This window comes from Phalacrocorax aristotelis, chromosome 1 (assembly GCF_949628215.1).
Source record: "Phalacrocorax aristotelis chromosome 1, bGulAri2.1, whole genome shotgun sequence".
NCBI classification, from domain to species: domain Eukaryota; kingdom Metazoa; phylum Chordata; class Aves; order Suliformes; family Phalacrocoracidae; genus Phalacrocorax; species Phalacrocorax aristotelis.
In genome coordinates, this window is record NC_134276.1 from 21,953,840 (window position 1) to 21,970,872 (window position 17,033).

At 39.6% G+C, this 17,033-nt stretch overlaps 1 protein-coding gene across 8 annotated transcripts in view; it reads right to left on the reverse strand.

Moving 5' to 3' along the window:
• Window positions 1-620: 620 nt before the first annotated feature.
• SPATA13 (spermatogenesis associated 13) overlaps window positions 621-17,033 on the reverse strand; it is an 82,889-nt gene continuing 66,476 nt past the window's right edge. For 6 of the 8 annotated variants that reach the window (XM_075083786.1, XM_075083758.1, XM_075083766.1 and 3 more), the window contains 7 exons: window positions 14,111-14,290; window positions 13,239-13,471; window positions 10,734-10,863; window positions 9,898-10,270; window positions 9,145-9,207; window positions 5,893-5,967; window positions 621-4,641 (listed from right to left, as the gene is read on the reverse strand). In XM_075083786.1, the coding sequence (XP_074939887.1) occupies window positions 4,460-4,641; window positions 5,893-5,967; window positions 9,145-9,207; window positions 9,898-10,270; window positions 10,734-10,863; window positions 13,239-13,471; window positions 14,111-14,290 (1,236 nt within the window). In that variant the 3' untranslated portion in view covers window positions 621-4,459. The remainder of the gene's footprint in view (window positions 4,642-5,892; window positions 5,968-9,144; window positions 9,208-9,897; window positions 10,271-10,733; window positions 10,864-13,238; window positions 13,472-14,110; window positions 14,291-17,033) is intronic. The other 2 variants (XM_075083793.1, XM_075083819.1) reach the window with 1 other exon arrangement.

The window sequence follows — 17,033 nt, forward strand, 5'->3', positions numbered from 1 at the left end:
CAGCTTTGAGCAGGAAGGACACACATGCCTTTCAGATGTGGTGCCCTGCTCTGTCAGATTAACAAGAAACAAAAAACTTGCCTGAATCAGAGCAGTAAGTTGACTCTCCAGGAGCGTTGCCCATTGCTCTAACAAGCAGGCCAGTAAGCCTGTCCACGCACATTTACAGAACCCACCTTTTGGGTGAAGCCTTTCAAAAGGGTTCCAAAGAAAATAAAATTTAATTCTCCTTACCTAAACTACAGTACTTAAGTCACCATCCTGTGTGAGCACGAGCTTTATTAATACAGAAGCTGCATTTGCATTTATTTCCATGGGGTATTGTGGGAGCTGTCTGCCAGGACAAGGTGAAGCACAGTGACTGCAGATGCCTGTGGCTGGGACAGTGGCAAGGATGGGTTTTGCCTGAATGATGAAGACTTCCATCCCAGAATCAGGTTTAGTAGTTGTTAAAACGAACTCATGCTGGGAATTACTGTAGCCGTTACTGCAAAACCAAGAAAGGAGGGTGTGACTTTTTTGCTTTAAAGTAATAAAATAAATATGACAGTTGATACATTTTTGCATCACAGAGGATATTTTGTAGACAATTAAAAACCAACAATTTTAAAACTGCACAATAAAGTTTTATAAGACACAGCTGAGGAACTTCAGCTTTGTACATTATTTAATTCAAACACGTACAATAAGAGAAAAAAAATGGGAATGTAAGTTTGTACTTATTTCCAGAAAATAGATTCATTTGACAAACAATGTTCCAAGAGTAAATAAACCTTGTAAAGCAGTTACTTCAGAACAAATGCACATCAAGCTACTGCAGTCCTGTACATTGTACTTCAGCCGTCAACAGCCAATTCGTCTGCTCCATAGCCAGGACACTTCATTTACAACACGTGTAACAGCACACAGATGGTGGGATGCACAAAGCAATGTGTGTAAGAGAAAATGTTACAAAACACTAGTCAAAATAAAATACATATGCATGTCATCCCTAGTATTTACAATGAATAGTTTTAAATTAGAGATCGTTCAGAAGGCATCTCCTACATACAAATGCCACACATATAGAAAAAAAGCAGAAAGGCAGTCAAAGAAAGGTACTGTCTTAGTTATGGCTAAAGACCTTTGGCTCCAAAACTCTGTTATAATTATTTTCAAAAGACAACTAAAATGTGGAACATTTGAGTAGTCTGTCTTTGAATGCCATTATTACACTGACCACTAAAACTCAATGTGAAATTTAGCATGGCAAGAGCCACTTGTAAAACAATCTTATTATTTTATACATCAAATGTTCCGAGTTAGATGCAATTATGGTTTGGCATTTTCCTAACTCAGTGGGAACACATTTGAGGACAATTATATTTTACTGCATCTCATGCATAAAGTCTGAGGTTATCTGCTCAGCAGGCCATTGGGAAGGCTCTGGCTGTGCTTTATCTAAATGAGGCACAAATGTGCTTAGTAGTTGCCCTACAATTTTTTATAGTAACTTAAAGCATGCAAAAGCAAGAGGAACAGAACAGATGTTGCTGTCACACCTTTCTGATCATATGTAAGTTTTGTCATCAGAAGGAGGATCAGTGCAAGAGTTGCTAGACCACAAACTTTTATATTTTAGTTGCAACTCTTTTTCCCACAGACTCTAAAGTCAGGCTGAACCCCAAGTAAATATGTGTCTTAATTGTTGGATGATGTAATTGTGTGTTTTCATTTAACTATAATTTGTTTAAAAGATTATGGTGTAGTCTAAATTTGGCCTGTCTTGTTGTATTTTATCTTAATCTGTTGCAAGGTCAGATTGCAAAGAAAGACACAGAGAACATTATAAAACAACCATGTCTATATGTAGGGTACTACATGTAAAACTGTCCTGAGTAATCTGCACCATCAAACATTTGCTTTTTATCTCTCTGAAATTCACTTCTTGAGAAAAAAACTGCTGCATCCAAAACCATATGCAAACATTTCTGTTCATTTTTAGGGCTAAGGCACCAGCACTGCTACATGGGAAGAGCCTTCATGGGCACTGACACATCAGAAGATACATCCCAAAACCTCATTTTTTTCCCAGCACTCCACAGAACCGAGCCCTGGAAGGAAGTAGGTTTTAGCAAAGACACATATGTAAGTGTGGACATTTGCAATGTCTTCGGGTCCAGCTGGGAAAGTTTCTGGGTGAGCACTGCAATCCAACTTCAGACTTTGCATCTAGAACAAGTCTTTCAAAATGTGAATATGAAAAACATCATCTCCACTTCCACAGTACATGCATCACTTTGGTTTGCAGGCCTGAACGTGGCTAGTACCCACAAAAATGGGTATGTAGGAAACACAAAAGGATTACTCATTTAAGGGGAAGGGCATGCATCCATGCCTGCATTTGGAAGTCTGGTCCTTGTGTTTAAATTGAGCATTTAGAATTATCCTTTTAAAAAAAAATCTGAACAGAAATGGCTTGTTTTAAACATCAAAAGAAAAATACAACCCAGCCAGTTTTTTTTTCACTAACTTTCCTGTGCATTTTCTTGAAGCTGTATCGTTGAAAATGTCAGTGCATATTTCCAGTTCTTAACTGTTTCAGGTCATCTTCCATCGCTACGGGAAAGCACAAACAATGAAGTCCACTATTCAGTGAACAATTCAGCTGAGCATCACCAGACTTTGCATTATTGCTGAGCTATATACACAAGGCATTTGAAATGTACAGTTGTCAAAAGATGTAATTTAAAATCAAAACCACAAACCTGGGCAGAAGTTGCCACAAAGTTATCAAATCACAAAATCTAGTCACTAGTGGGCTTCACAACACTGACGATAAATAAAAATATAGAGGTAACAATAGTAGCAGGAACAAATACGTGTTTAAAATAAGGCTTTTTTATATTGTTGTAAAGATGCCTGGCCTCTAGCCCCTTGTTTGTTCTTCATATATTACAGATTCATGACAAAGCTGATTGTGTCCATTGTCATTGGATCTATCCTTATCATTAGATAATGCCCCTAATCAGCAGCATAGGATAAAGTATTGTAAAGACATTCATAGAAAATCAGTTCTGAAACATATGGAGTCTGTCTTTCCTTCCATATTACCAGCAGTCTTGTCATCCTTAATGAGAGCTATCAAGCAGAAATGATCAGTGCTGCAAATATCAAGATCCTGTTTCTTCCTGGTGGCTTTTTAAAAGTTATTCTCCCAAATCAACTTAATGTCGTCGGCAAATCGAAGCAATGCAAATCACATATTGCATATGCTGGCCAGAGTTGACCTTAATCAAGTCAGGTTCTTCGCCTTCCAATACAGACTGATGACTCTTGAGACAAAAAATCCATCTCCAGTCCACGCAATTTCTCTGTCCCTTCCAGAAAGGATTTCTCTTTCTTTGTGAAGAAACAATTGGTCAAAACCCATTGGCAATTGTCTGTAAGAAGCATGGATCCAGACCACTTCAACATATTTACATTACCATTTATCCGTTTCCTAAGTCAAGCTATATGAATACAAAGTGTGAGAACTATGTAACATAGCCAGCAGTCAGCACGTACTGACTCAACTCTGACTTTGTACATTCACATTATCTCCGTTAGAAAATAAAAAAATACTTTTTACACAGAGAAATAAACATACCGGAAATATAAAGAAGCGTCTCTCAGGGGAGGAAGTGCGCAAAAAGTGATATAAAAGCTCTATACTGAAGAGCATACATGCATGCAGTGTATTGCTGTGACTGAAAGTAACCAATCTGAGATGCCGATGGCTCCTCGTATTTCTACTTGTGTGCAATAAATGCACATATCTTTATAGTCCATTTCACACTCTGTTCATGTTTCTATATGACAGTATAAAATTTCTCTGTTCCAATCTGGAATATGGTAAGGCCTTGTGGGATATTCTCCTGCCATTTGGCAATTTAATAGGAAAAGACAGGAAGAATGAGGGTCCACTAAACTCTGCAACAGCTGGTTAATCACATGGGATGTCTCCACCTGGTTTTAATGGGTGGTCTCTGCTCAGTGCTCTACAAGGAAGGAGAAAACTCTCCTAAGATTCCTTGCTGATATACCCCTAAGGAAAAATTCCTCTCTATCCTAAATTTGGCCGTCAATATAAGGTTAAGAAAAATGAAATGTTACAATGACCTGCATGATTTCATCACTACTTCAACATAACTAAGAGATCAAATACTGCTGCTTCAGAGTAACAGTAAGTTGTCTTTGTCAGAAGGGAGACTGTTCTTCATCAGCAATGCTAACAGGTGGCCACATTGACTTCAGAGCAGTCTTGAGGAACTTCATTCTTCTTCTAGACACAGGTTGTATTTCTGGCTCAAGGGAGCCCAAGGTTTTCCCTCTGGAATAGGAGACTCACTGAGTTCAAATAAGCTTAACCATATCTCCAAGGTCCCTCTCTGGAGTAAGTCTCCCTCCATGCTGATGTCCTTCCCAGGTCCTTGTTCCCTCACTTTTTAAAGGGGGTGAGTTTGTTGAAGGTATGCCAGAAGAGGGATGGCTTCCGCTTGGGTTCTGCCAGGGCAAAAACCTGCTGCTGTGGGATGCTGGTAGGCACAGTGATGTGGCGCTGATGAATAGGATGCAGGCTTTGGTGTGGAGGAGGCACAGGACACCCATTATAGCTTACACCTGCAAAAGGAACAGTTTAAAAAAGCATATGAGTCAGCAAGCAGAGCAATCAATACTGGGAAAATTTAAGCACAGGACCATGGACCAAATTCAATGGTCAATAAAGCCAGTATGAATTTTGCCATGATCTTGAATGGAAGCACTGCTAAAGGTCACCTTTTCTGATGTTAAGACTTTTTAATTGCTGCATTGATTTGGCTGAAGAGGAGAATAATACCAGTAAAAATAACATGACAGAATTACCAAAAATAAGCAGCAGTTTCTCAAAGCCTGGCTATATTGTTTGCACAGGTACATTCTGGTATTTCAAAGGACTTAACAGAGTAGATACTCATAGTTTAGTCAACTCTCGGAATAAGGCTAGGTAAAATATTGCTACCAGCAACAATGTTATTTCTTCAATTTGGAAAATATTTTTCCAGTCTAATATTGTCAGACTTTGACCCTTGTGAATTCTGAATACAATATCCTGATTGCAATTTTCAGCCACTCCCCTGAAAATCTGGACAGGTTTTACAGGCATCTAGTGATTGATAAAGAGAAAATGCTTTAATAGTATTACCCCCAGGCAGCAGAGGACTACCTAACATCAACTCCTTCACTCCTAAATTCAGACTAATCTGGTCCCACTTTCTTGGTTTAATCTCTCAGTGCACTACAGATTTTCCCAAATTTGACTTTAAGATGGATAAGGACAAAATCACAACACATTTTCTGAGAGAGAAAAGGAATAAAAAAGCTGTTTCCAGAGAAAGATGTTTCTACCCCATCCTTCTAGTCTAGGACAGAAGGAAGCCATTTTGAGTGTGTTATCATAAATACAGCAACATTTGGCTTGCAAAAAGAACTTCAGGATATTTTAAACAAAGCACAGAACTGCTCAAGTAGAACATGCTGTTTGAGTAAAAGCAAAGGAAGGAATTAGGAACCCTCATTTCCAATTTAATCTCTACGTGCGCTTTCTTACATCCTTAAATAAACCACTTGCCTTACCTCTTCAGTTTCTTCTGTAATAAAGACAATACCGACTTGCCTGTCTGAAGGATTCTGGGGAGCTGATTTAGTAGAAAGTTTACAAAGGCATTGGAATTTGGTATTGAAATACAGGTCAATGGAAATTATTTGAATTCCATGTAAACCATGAAAATTTTTAAAAAGATTGAAGAACTCAACCATAGCCAGATTGTGCTATTTCCTAACATAAAGAACACTGGAACATGGTAAGAATGTAAAACAATTCTGAACACCCACCTTTAATTTTTCCATGCCTTGACTTTCGGGCATTCTGCATGGCTTGCTTCTTCTGGTTTTCTGAGATTTCCATTCCTATGTCAAAGTGTAAATTAGGGCACTGGTATAAAGACACTTTATCTAATACTTGACTACATTAAATTATAACAAATAAGTAAACTAAATTTTAAACATTTTTTAGTAAAGTTTAATAGTATATACCTGAAGTTTTTAGAAGTATGTTTTACCTTGTCATATAAATTTAGAGATAGTTTTTCACTGGGATAACAATAGGAAGATTAATTTGTCTGTAGATTACTGGGAAAAGCTGTTTTCCAGTTCCTGCAAATGGCAATCACTAGGGAACAAACCACACAAAAAGTTCTTTTTATAGATAAGTCCAAATAACAAGAAATTTTTAAAAAAGTGTAAATGAACACTTCTGAAAGCTACAAGCCACCAAGTAATAGATCACAAATGCAGAACCTGTTTCTTTTTTCACTCACTCTGAGCTAACTTGGGGTAACAAATTGAAGTCACTGGTATTGCAGTAGTACAAATTTGGATATCTTTCCCGCCACTCGGAGGAGACAGTACCATATAATCTGCCAGATACCAAAGCAGGCTGTGATGTAGTTGTAGCTGCATCAGACTGGGGCTGGATCCCTCACTCCGGTTTCTCACGTACTTGTTTGCATACTTGTACGACTTACATGATGCTATAGTACGTGGTCAACGCTATGCTATTTACTATCATGTGGTAGGTGTGTGACTGATCTGTGCTGAGTACAGAGATGCCAAGCATCTGCTATGAAAGGTGACGCCAGTGACTAGTGTCATCTGAAGCCCATGGACAGGCACCTCCATTTCCTCTCCCGGTGTACAGGACAGTTGAGACACATGGGTATGTTACGTTTGCACAAGGAGACAACAGGGTACACATCCTGTCTCTCATTTCACTCATATGCACATAAAGAGCACAAAAGTTGCAATTCAAAGTCACAATGAAGCGTCTGGTTTGGTTCCATTTGGCATCTTCCCACACTTCTCTATATTTTAAAATTCCCTTTACTTTTTCAGCCTGAACTTAGGAAGACGTTATTACAAATCAGCCTATTAACTTACAATACAACAGCAGTTAGCCATAATTTTGGGGTAGCAGAAGTTATTTTATTCTGCAGGGGTTTTTTTTCCTTTATACAAACAAGAAAACAGATTTAAAAAAAAAGCAATTTCATCAACAGAGATCAGACCACTCTCTTAGGGTTACTATTAGTGGTTTGGAAAAGGATTTTCTGGCTGTAGCCTTTTCTTCCCATATATTCATAAAAGCTAAGAAAAGCTAGATATGGTTTGGGAGACAGCGACTTGAAACAAACTATATTTGAAAATAGAAGTAAAATGCCATTTGCAGTTCTGAATTGGAAGAGTATGTATTTGTTCTCAGAGTAGTTAGATCAGAGGCTTTGTGTGAAGCCCAGCAAGACAGATTACAAAATCAACAAGATAAATTTAAACCTGAGGTTGAGAATACTGGCATCTTTCCACTGGTTTTGGCTAAAGGAAATGTTCCATTTTGCCAAAAAAAGAGAAATTTTAGAAAAGAAGCAGTCTTCTGGGTAACAGATAAAACATCCAAGCCACTGTGACTCACAAGAGCGGATGGGCATTAGCTACTACAACTCACCTATCTTTCCTCTGGTTCGTGATACCTGTGCCAAAACAGGTACATCAGAATAATGAGTTGCGGCATTTGAAAAGCAAGTTTCCAGAAGACTGGATGTTACATGGGCAGAAAAGAAAAGACTGCATGTGCCATTATCAAAAATACCATTTCTTGTTATATTGAATTTTCTTCACTATATTGCAGTGCCTGAAAAGCAGCGAGCACTATGGACCCTCCCTTGCAATCCTTGTGCTCAGCACCATGGGAATTTGTGACCCAGCTCTAAATAAGGGTTAGTGCTGTTATGACAAATCTCATCATTATCACTGCCACCATTGTTGAATGGTTACCCTTTTGAATATCGTATGTTGATTTTCATGAGGTCCCAGTAGGAAAAATTACGAAATTTAGGGCTGTAGCTGCTACACCCTTGCAGTTTCCTCATGCTTGGGGATTTCTGCAGCAGTGTCACTTTGTCACTTAAAGGAATGGTAACACCCCACTGCCTGCACAAGACGGACCTGCTACTGCCAAGGGCAAGCACTAGTGTGAGCCTCAGAAGCATCCTGCCATACAGTATTTAGCCTGCTCAACATACTCTCACAGTGCTCCATAAAGCAACCACTGCAGGAGGAGGTGTAGATACAAATTTAAAGAGCTCAGGAACGCTCCTCAGAAAGGATGGCAATGGAAAATGTTCACATTTTATCTTCTTTTGCTCAGTCCTGCTCACAAAAGTGCAGGAGCTATGGTTTATTCCTATCACCCTTCTGTATGACTGTACTACTGTTCAAATCATATGCTGGGGAGGAGGCTTTCTGTAACTTTGTTGTAAGAGGGATTGTTTGGACACTCATCAACGGATCCTCTGCATTGCTTTATTACCTTCTGATCACCTTCACCCTTTTGCAATATCCACTTTATTTTAGGTGAATTAGGAAAGGCAGCCACCACCCATCCCCCTGAGTACAAGGTGACTGAACAAGCTCTACACAGAGCAGCCTGTGAAAGCCATCAGTGTCGTGCCCAACAGGATCATAATGTCACACTGTGATGTTCAGCACAGGAGAAGAGTTAGTTTGGAAAAGCTTGAAAAGTTTGAGGAAAGTACACCTGTGGCTGCTTCACTGTTTACTCTAGACTTGAGGCTACTGGGGTTAATTGCAACAGTTGGTGCAATGGGGAAGAGTTAAAACTGGTTTTAGAGTATGAATTGGTAAACTTAAAAGTATTTTCTTCAGCTTACAGACTTTCTACAATACATGTGGAAAAGGCCTTATTTTTGTCATATTTACAACAGTATCGAACAAGAGAAAGCCACTAAGGTACAAAGGTTTACATTTGTAATCTAAGGGTTATTCCTGTCTTCCTATTCTTCTGACCAGGTGTTTTAAGAGAACATGGAATATGAGATTTGGCATCTTGTTTAAATTTTAATAATTTCTGAGTTATATCACTGCACTTCCACTTCTAACCTGCTGTCATCCAAAGCCTAGGCCTGAAAAGTGTTACAAAAAGGAGAAGTTCTCATGCAGTCAACACACACAGATGCACTAATATTTTCATTACTTCTTTAGGAACATTAAAAAGAGTTTTATTTTTCTTACTAGTGCTGCTGTCTTCTTTGTGTATGTTTTGCCAATGGAATTGTGCAAATGGAACTTTTGTCACTGATTTTAAAAGAAACATGAGACTATATAAGAAATAAAATCAAATAACTCTCAAAAATGTACATTCACACAAAAGACACTGCCCTTAAGAATGTCCCACAAGCTGTGGGTCTAAAGCCGATCCTAGGATTTGCTGCCTTTTTCCCTGCTTACTCAAGGTTAGGCTTAATTTCCCTGTAAACTGCCCAGTGGTGCTATTTTTGGGTCTGTAACTGATGATACGGTGCAACTGCACAGCTCTCCTGGACACAGACAGTGCCATTATATGACATGGGCAGTATAAATCTACAATTATTGCTGATTGGCTGTATAACAGTGTCCTTTATGAACAGTTGTTTTGGACCATTGATTTATATGAAAGTGCTACAATTTTGGATGGATTTTTATTATTGATTGGTCTTTGTGAATTCCATCTTGTCATATCTCATTCTGCTCCATAATGCATCGGAATCACATGGGTTACACTGTGAGGCGGATGACAGCTAACTGCCCTGGACCTTTGGTCCACAATGACAGGGCAAACACACCTGAACAGGCTTCACTTACACAGCTAAAGGTCATGTCGGGTAAGAAAGAGACACCAGTCCCAGAAGGCAGAGTGCACATCTGCATAAAGGATAAAGAAGCGTAAAAGCAAGAACATTGCCCTTTGGTTTTACCACCTTTTATAGGGGAAATCCTTCCACTCACCCATTTCCTTGTCTTCCTGAACTCTTCTCCTCTCACTTTCGCACGCCTCCATCCACCTCTTTTTATCCTCCTGCTTTTTTGCACAGAACAAATGAATCTCTTCTGTTGCTCTGTTTATTATCTTAAAAGCATTTTTGACATTAATGTTAAAGTCTTTGTCTCTGCCATCTTCAGCGTCCACAATTTCCATCTCATCCATGTCAATACGATCCTTATAATACAAGATGTCCCTTCTCAGTAAGTCCTTTTTACAGAACACAAGTTGATGGTCGAAAAGGAAGAACGTCCTCTGCTGGCTTTTTCCTTGCTTTGATATTTTGGTCAATTCTCCTGAGTGGATCAGTTCTGAGCTTCTGGCTAACACGTCTGGTCCCTAAGAGAATATATATATATATATGTAGTAAGTAAATAATATTTTAAGATCTTACTGTGTGCCTAACCAGTCTCATTTTATAATAAAGTCTTAAGTTTATTAGTTTTTCTTTTATTTTTATTATTAGATTTGAAAATGTCATAGAACGTAGATTATCTCATACAGGTAAACTCAATGAATGTGGTTCTGTTCTACTTCATTTCTGCACAAATCAGGAGGAAACTCATTAAAGTCAGTGAAGCAGGTTCAAGTTCTGAAAGAACTACCAAAAATCCACAGAAGATTCTATAAATCATCTCAATCCAGTATCACCTCAAAGACAAGTGTCCGTGTTAATACATATTGCTCTTCCTGACTCATAAACAAGGTAATCAGTAACAGAATCATTGGATTCCCTGTAGAGGACATGAAGTACTGTACACAGTACCTTTGCTCAGAAAAGGGACAGGCTGACGACACTTACCTCCCAGTCTACGATAGAGACTTGCCAACGTGCAATCTTGTCTATGCTTTCTAGTCTTCGTTTTCGCTCATTGATCAGGCACGCTACATTCTTCATAGCCTCATACGCAGCTTTTATGTTGTTATAATCACTGTGAAATGTAGGCACGTTTCAAAGATCACTTATGCAATAGATATGATGCAATCACAAACTGTGACACAGTGCTTGAAGTATTACCCATTTATTGCTCTGCTCAGGGTACTTAAATAAGAGAAACCTGATTCTCAGCTATCCTGAGCCTCACATAGCCTGTACACTTCAGTGCTGCTGTACTGATAGGCTTTGTCCAGGAGCAAGTTATTAAACCAGTGGAAGGAGGCAGAGGAGGTAGATTAATGAACTGAAATACTGCCTCTACTCAAAACAATGGTAGAACTCCCACTGACCTCAGTGATACCTACATTTCACCAAAGAAATTTGTTTTTAAGCAAGATTTTAGTGGGATTTTATTGGGAATGGCATTTCTTTAATTGTGTTTAACAACCTTATTTTCTCCTTTTTGTTCCCAATGGCTGGGTCAATGAGTGCAAACAGGGAATGCTATGTCGGCAGGAAAAATACCAAAAGCAATCTCAAACAGGGTAAGCAAAGGACCCAAGAACGTGGGCACTGAAAGAGGTAAAGGAGACAATGCCGACAAAGTGGCCTGTTTTCATGAAACACGTGTATTAGAGCCAAGACAGTCACCTTCCCCTGCCTGCTCCAGGTCAAACGCAAGCCTCCTGTCCTTCTTGCATTGCTCTGCTCCCCTCCTCCTTTCCCTGAGCTCCCCACATGCATACAAATCTCTCCGACCTGTTTTCAATCCCCTTTGAATAGCATCCATCACTCCTTCACCTTCCTCAAACGGAGTTTCTGAGAAGAGAGAAGGGAAGAGACCTATTTCTTGCCTTAAGAGTCCCAGCAGAGCAGCTGCCTTCCCCTCTTTATCAAAATACCTCTTGCAGAAAAGGGAGCCAGAGGTAGAAAACAGCACAAGCCAGAAATAAACCCTGTTAAAGGGGTCAGCCTCGCTGTCCTTTTTATCTGCTTTTGTCTTAGTTCCTATTTTCATCGGCTGCTGCTGATGGATGCGCTTCCCTTCTGAATCTGCGGGTTACTCTCCTCCCTCTGTTTATATCTATGGGAACTCTTTTCTGCCACACTGTATACAAAAAGTAAGATTAACAATAACAGGATCCTACTAATGTCAGGGAGATGTCCCACAGTGTGACCGCATGATATCCACACTGCTACACTTGCCCTTCCTTATCTCAGTTCCTTCTTTGTCTGTTGGTGCGCACGTTAGTCCACACTTGCTGCATAACCCGTGCCCTTCACGGCAGGCTGTGCACATTGGATCTTCAAACTTTTTATGAAAACAAAACAAAAACCTTCAAAAATACCAGCTGGCTGGCTCTTTACCAAGGCCCTCTGTGGGTGTAGGCCTGCCTTTTTGTGAACACCTCTGTACACTGGGCGCCTGTCTGCACCTGTAGGCATCTCCAAATGCTGTGCCGCAGAAAAGGAAAACAGGTACTATGGGTGGAAGGTGGCAAGACCTTCCTGTCACTTCATCTACAGGTTTCATAGCTCACAGAACAATCTTTCTAAAATTAGTAGCAGTGAAAGAGATAAGGGTATCTCTATGTTAGTAATTGTTATTACAGGACTTCCCAGGTAGCCACACCTGAATGTCAGTACTTCTCATCCCCTTTATTTTGCCCCTGGTCTCCAAGGGGAGTCTTCTCAAGGTTAAAGTGCAGACTTTGGCCAAGGAAGCATTGCCCCAGGCTGCATCTGGACTTTGAGCACAGGGGTCACAATGGAAAATTGTTCTTGCAGTTGTACAGGTAAAAAGGCAGAGATTTAAACATAAAATCTTAATTTAGTCAAAGATTTAATTAGCTCAGGGGTACATTAGAAAGGCTAATAACCTGCAACTTCAGTTCTTATTTATCCCAGCTGAAAATCTAATTTCTGGACTTTATTGCAAACAAAGGCAATGTTTATTACTAATAACTTTCTAAAAACATTACCTTCAAACTTGCTCAGATTGTGTCTTTTTCTAAGGCCTTCTTTAACTTTTCTTGCATCCACATCTTTTATGCAGCTTCTCACTTTCTTCTGTGGATTTTCTTCTCCTTCCTTTCTTTGACACATTGGCTTTTTTCCACTTGGATTTACACATCCCACCCTGCATCCTATTTCAGCACCTTCTTCCTTTCCTTCCCTTCCCTTCCCCCTCTTTCACTTATTCCTCATTCTGTCTTGCACCCTGTCAGGCCCCTGTGCTTCATTATCAGATACTGGTTTTGTTAATACTTGCAATGGTTCCAAGGTGCCCATCTAGTAAGGAGCTCCTGTCTATAGCGGTCAATGGGACTTTTGTTCCTCATCTCAAAAGCCTCAGTGTTGTGTCACCCAGAAAGCTTGAGTAATTAGGTGTTATTACTATTTTAAGATTTGGCTTTTTCATTCTCTCACCTGTGTTCCTGAGTGGTGTATTTGAGCAATTCTGCAAGCTGCAGAGGGTATTTGCAGATTTTCTGAACAGGCGTGAGAAGAAAACCATCAATGGCAATGTCAATCATCTGCTGAAGCAAGCGACAGGCCTCAAAGAAGTGACGGTATTTGCCCTGTTTCATTAGCTTGGCAAGTTCAATGCAGGCACCGGGATGATTGTTACAATACTCTGAATAAATAGCAAAGCCTTCTTGCTATTAAAAAAAATAAAAGTCAAAGCTTTAACTAAAGTATTTCTCTATAAAGGAGGAAAGATATTTTTATAACAACTATTATGACTAATTAGAATAATTAATTCATTTCCTATACTGTTTCCAGGCTAATCAGCCCTGAAACTATGCAGAAATCTACTTTGTAACTGTCAAAATTATGTACCTTCTTTGTAAGAATACAGAAATAAAGGCCTTCATTGAGTCAGGATAATCAAATGCACTTTAAGTACTTTTCTTTGGGGGAGACAGCTATAGGATTTAGGAAGTGTCTATCATGAACTCACAGCCTCTTTCCCCACCGCCTTCTTTTGTTATTTTCTTTAGGAAGTTATTGCATGCCCAATATGAGATCACTGCAAATAGTCCAGCTCATCTGCAATCGTTACAGTTTTGAAAACTTAAAATTGTATACAAAGTTACATGCTTGCTAAGATGAGTAGAAATCTAAAACATTTAAATAATTCTTTAATTGTAAATTATTTTGCAGTCTAAAACACTACCTATACATAGTTCAGTATTCGATAAGTACTTGTTACTAAAATCCCCTCCTAACGTGGTAACTTGGCATTTTCTTATCGTATTTTGTTAATTTCATAAATAAAATGGACTTCTGCAACGTACATGTTGAAGAAAACATGACCCTATTTCACTTAGATGAGGTTCCTCTTTGTTGTACTGTTTCTCAAGATCCTTCAGAAATTTCCTTTGGAACTTGTAAATATCTTCAATATTTCCAAAAATGGTGCTTAACTGAGCTGTGGTGAACATTCCTGTATGTTTGCGACACTGCCGAATATAACCCTGGAAATTAAGTAAAAAAAACCTCTTTTAGTCTGAAGACGTGAAAACAGGTCCTACCCTGAACAAGCCCATCTGAGCTGGCAAAACCCCTGAGATCTGCGGGCAGGTGAGTGGTTTCCCAGCCATACACACACACACACACACGCGCGCGCGCAATTTCAGATTTGCATCTGAAACATTTACATAGTGATTCTTTCAGTCCAAATTCTACCTCACAGTACTGTAAATGAATCCGGGAACCAGAAACCTGCAGTGTGTGTAAAGCCCTTGTTACGACTGCCTGCCAAGCTGGAGGTGAGCCCTGCGCACGGCCCATGCATGCTACTACTTCAGCTGCCGTGCTTTTTCACAGCAATTTCTCTGTGCCATAACAGCTCTTCTCTATGCCAATAAGAACAAACCCTAAGACAATTAATACAAAGACAACTTCTACCAGGGCTAAAGTACTGGTTCCTTAAACAGTAGGTAAGTATGGCACAGTCTAAGCCAGAAAAGCAAAATTAAGAACTTATAATGCATTCAGGATGCTGCTCCTTGGTAAAATCCATATGGTATTGGCAGGAGGTAACAGCATTGGCAAGACTGTACATAAAAATACAATCACTTCTCCAGTTTTTTTCTCTTTACCTGTAAGTGTGTTTTTTTCCCTCTTTAATTGTACCTGTGATGTTTCAGAGGCGTCCAGTTCACTTTATTTGTATCTAGCATTAAATAGGTACACAACTGAGTCCTCCAGTTTTAAAACACTCTTGAAACAAATTCTGCTCTGCGATCAGTAACTGACAATAGATCACATCGGCATGTGCATAGCTAAGAAGCGAAGGTACATTCAGGGGCCTCTTAGGGCTGAAATGCAGCAGCAGCAGCTGCCGCGCGCGGCCAGCACATCCTCAGGTACCCGATCCAGAAAGCTGAGTGTGGCGAGGCAGATACAGTGCAGGGGCTGAATATCCAGGAATAGCTGCTGTGCTCATACTCTCATATCAGTTATGGCGCCGGGGCACAGACGAGTGCGAAGGTTAACTGGTATGATAGGGGTTATCTGCCAGGCTCCTCCGTTTGGCTGCTTTCAGGCAGGTTTCCCCCAAATCGCTTTGGGAGCGGACAGCTGTAAAAAGCCTTGCAGTTTTTCCGGTGAGGTTTACCAGGAAGTAACCCTGAATACTGCTGGCACTGTTATGAATATTCCTGTCTCTTCCACAGGCATCTGCTCTGACAGCTGTGCAGTGGCTACGCTGCAAGCCAGCTACCACATTTACTACTGTTAGGAGGGTAACTCCAACATGGAAAACTAAATCCTGTGCAGCTCTTGTAATGTGGACTGCAGACACTTCTTGAATGTAAAATGTTTTTCTGGGTATACTCCGGCTTCATGATCGTGACTGAACCAGCCCTAGTGATTCATTCTAGTGCAGAGCTTGCAAATTTGGATTACTACCTGAAGTAGCTTTTCTGGCTTAGTCTTACCCAAGTATATTTTCAGCCTTATTTCCTGCTTGCACCACCCTACAGATTCACTCTGAGGAAAGCAGACCACCTCTACCCGGCATGCTGAACATGGAGCATCACTTCTCTACTTGGAAAATGTGCATTTGCTCTCTTGTACTAAACTCAGAGGCATGTCAGATTTAAAGAGAGTGATAGGATGTATGTATTAGAGAAAATTAATTATTAAGATCAGTCTAAGAATTAACAAGGCAGTAAAATATGAAGTCATGTCCTAGAACTCAGCTAACCATGGCAGCGACACAGCTGCGTGTACAAATTGACCCGTGATCTTTTAGGCACACAGTCAAGCTTCCTAGCTTAAGTAAATAGTGAATCTAAATGACAAAACTTACATTTAATGTTTTGAAACAAGCCAATTAGCAACCAATTTTTGCCTTTTTGTTTTCCATTGTTTCTTTCTTCAAAATGCATGAAAAAGGCCTGATCTAAAAAATAAAAAAACAAACCCAAACAAAAAACACTGCTGTCTTGCCTACTTTGTTGTCCATGAAAGAATCCAATGATGAATGGTGGACTAAAGGATGACAACATGACAAATACAGAGAGAGACCTAGTAAACTAAGGGTACAAAGAATATTTTGGTAGGTTGCTTAGCACCCTTCCAGATGCTAACCACAAATACAAGTCAAATACAGGTCAAATGCATCACAGTCCACGTCAGAAGAGGCAAACTTTAGTGAAAGGTATTAAGAAGTTTCTCATGCAAGTATGGGCCTCTAACAAAATTTAAACAAAAAGCAGAAAACCCTGCACATTTTATGGTTCAAACAAGCAAGGCGGTTCTAAAACATCTTTCAAGACTTCTTCATAGCTTCTAAGCATCCAGCAAAAATCTGCTTCTTGGAGGAAACAAAAAAAGTCTCACCCAGCAAACATTCTCTTTGCAAGTTACTTGCAAAAAGTTTTGTCCCTGAACTGTAATTGATTTTCTTTAAGTTACTGAAAGATTTCTATCTAAACCAAGTGGTAAAAAGTTCTAAAAGAAACTGCATTTCCCTTTCTCATTATTATGGAAATAGCAGTCAGATAAGCAAAGCACTTTTCCCATGTCAAAAGCGGAATATTTTTTTTTTTTTTTAAAAAAAAAAAAAAAGGAAGCGAAGGAAGCGGTGCCTTGTGGCAGTTGGCAGAGAGGAAAGCCATATGAGGACACAAGAAGGGTCTGACTGACAGCCTCAGAAGTGCAGTTGCGAATATTTTGATATGAGAAACCGCTATGGTTCTCGGCTTACAT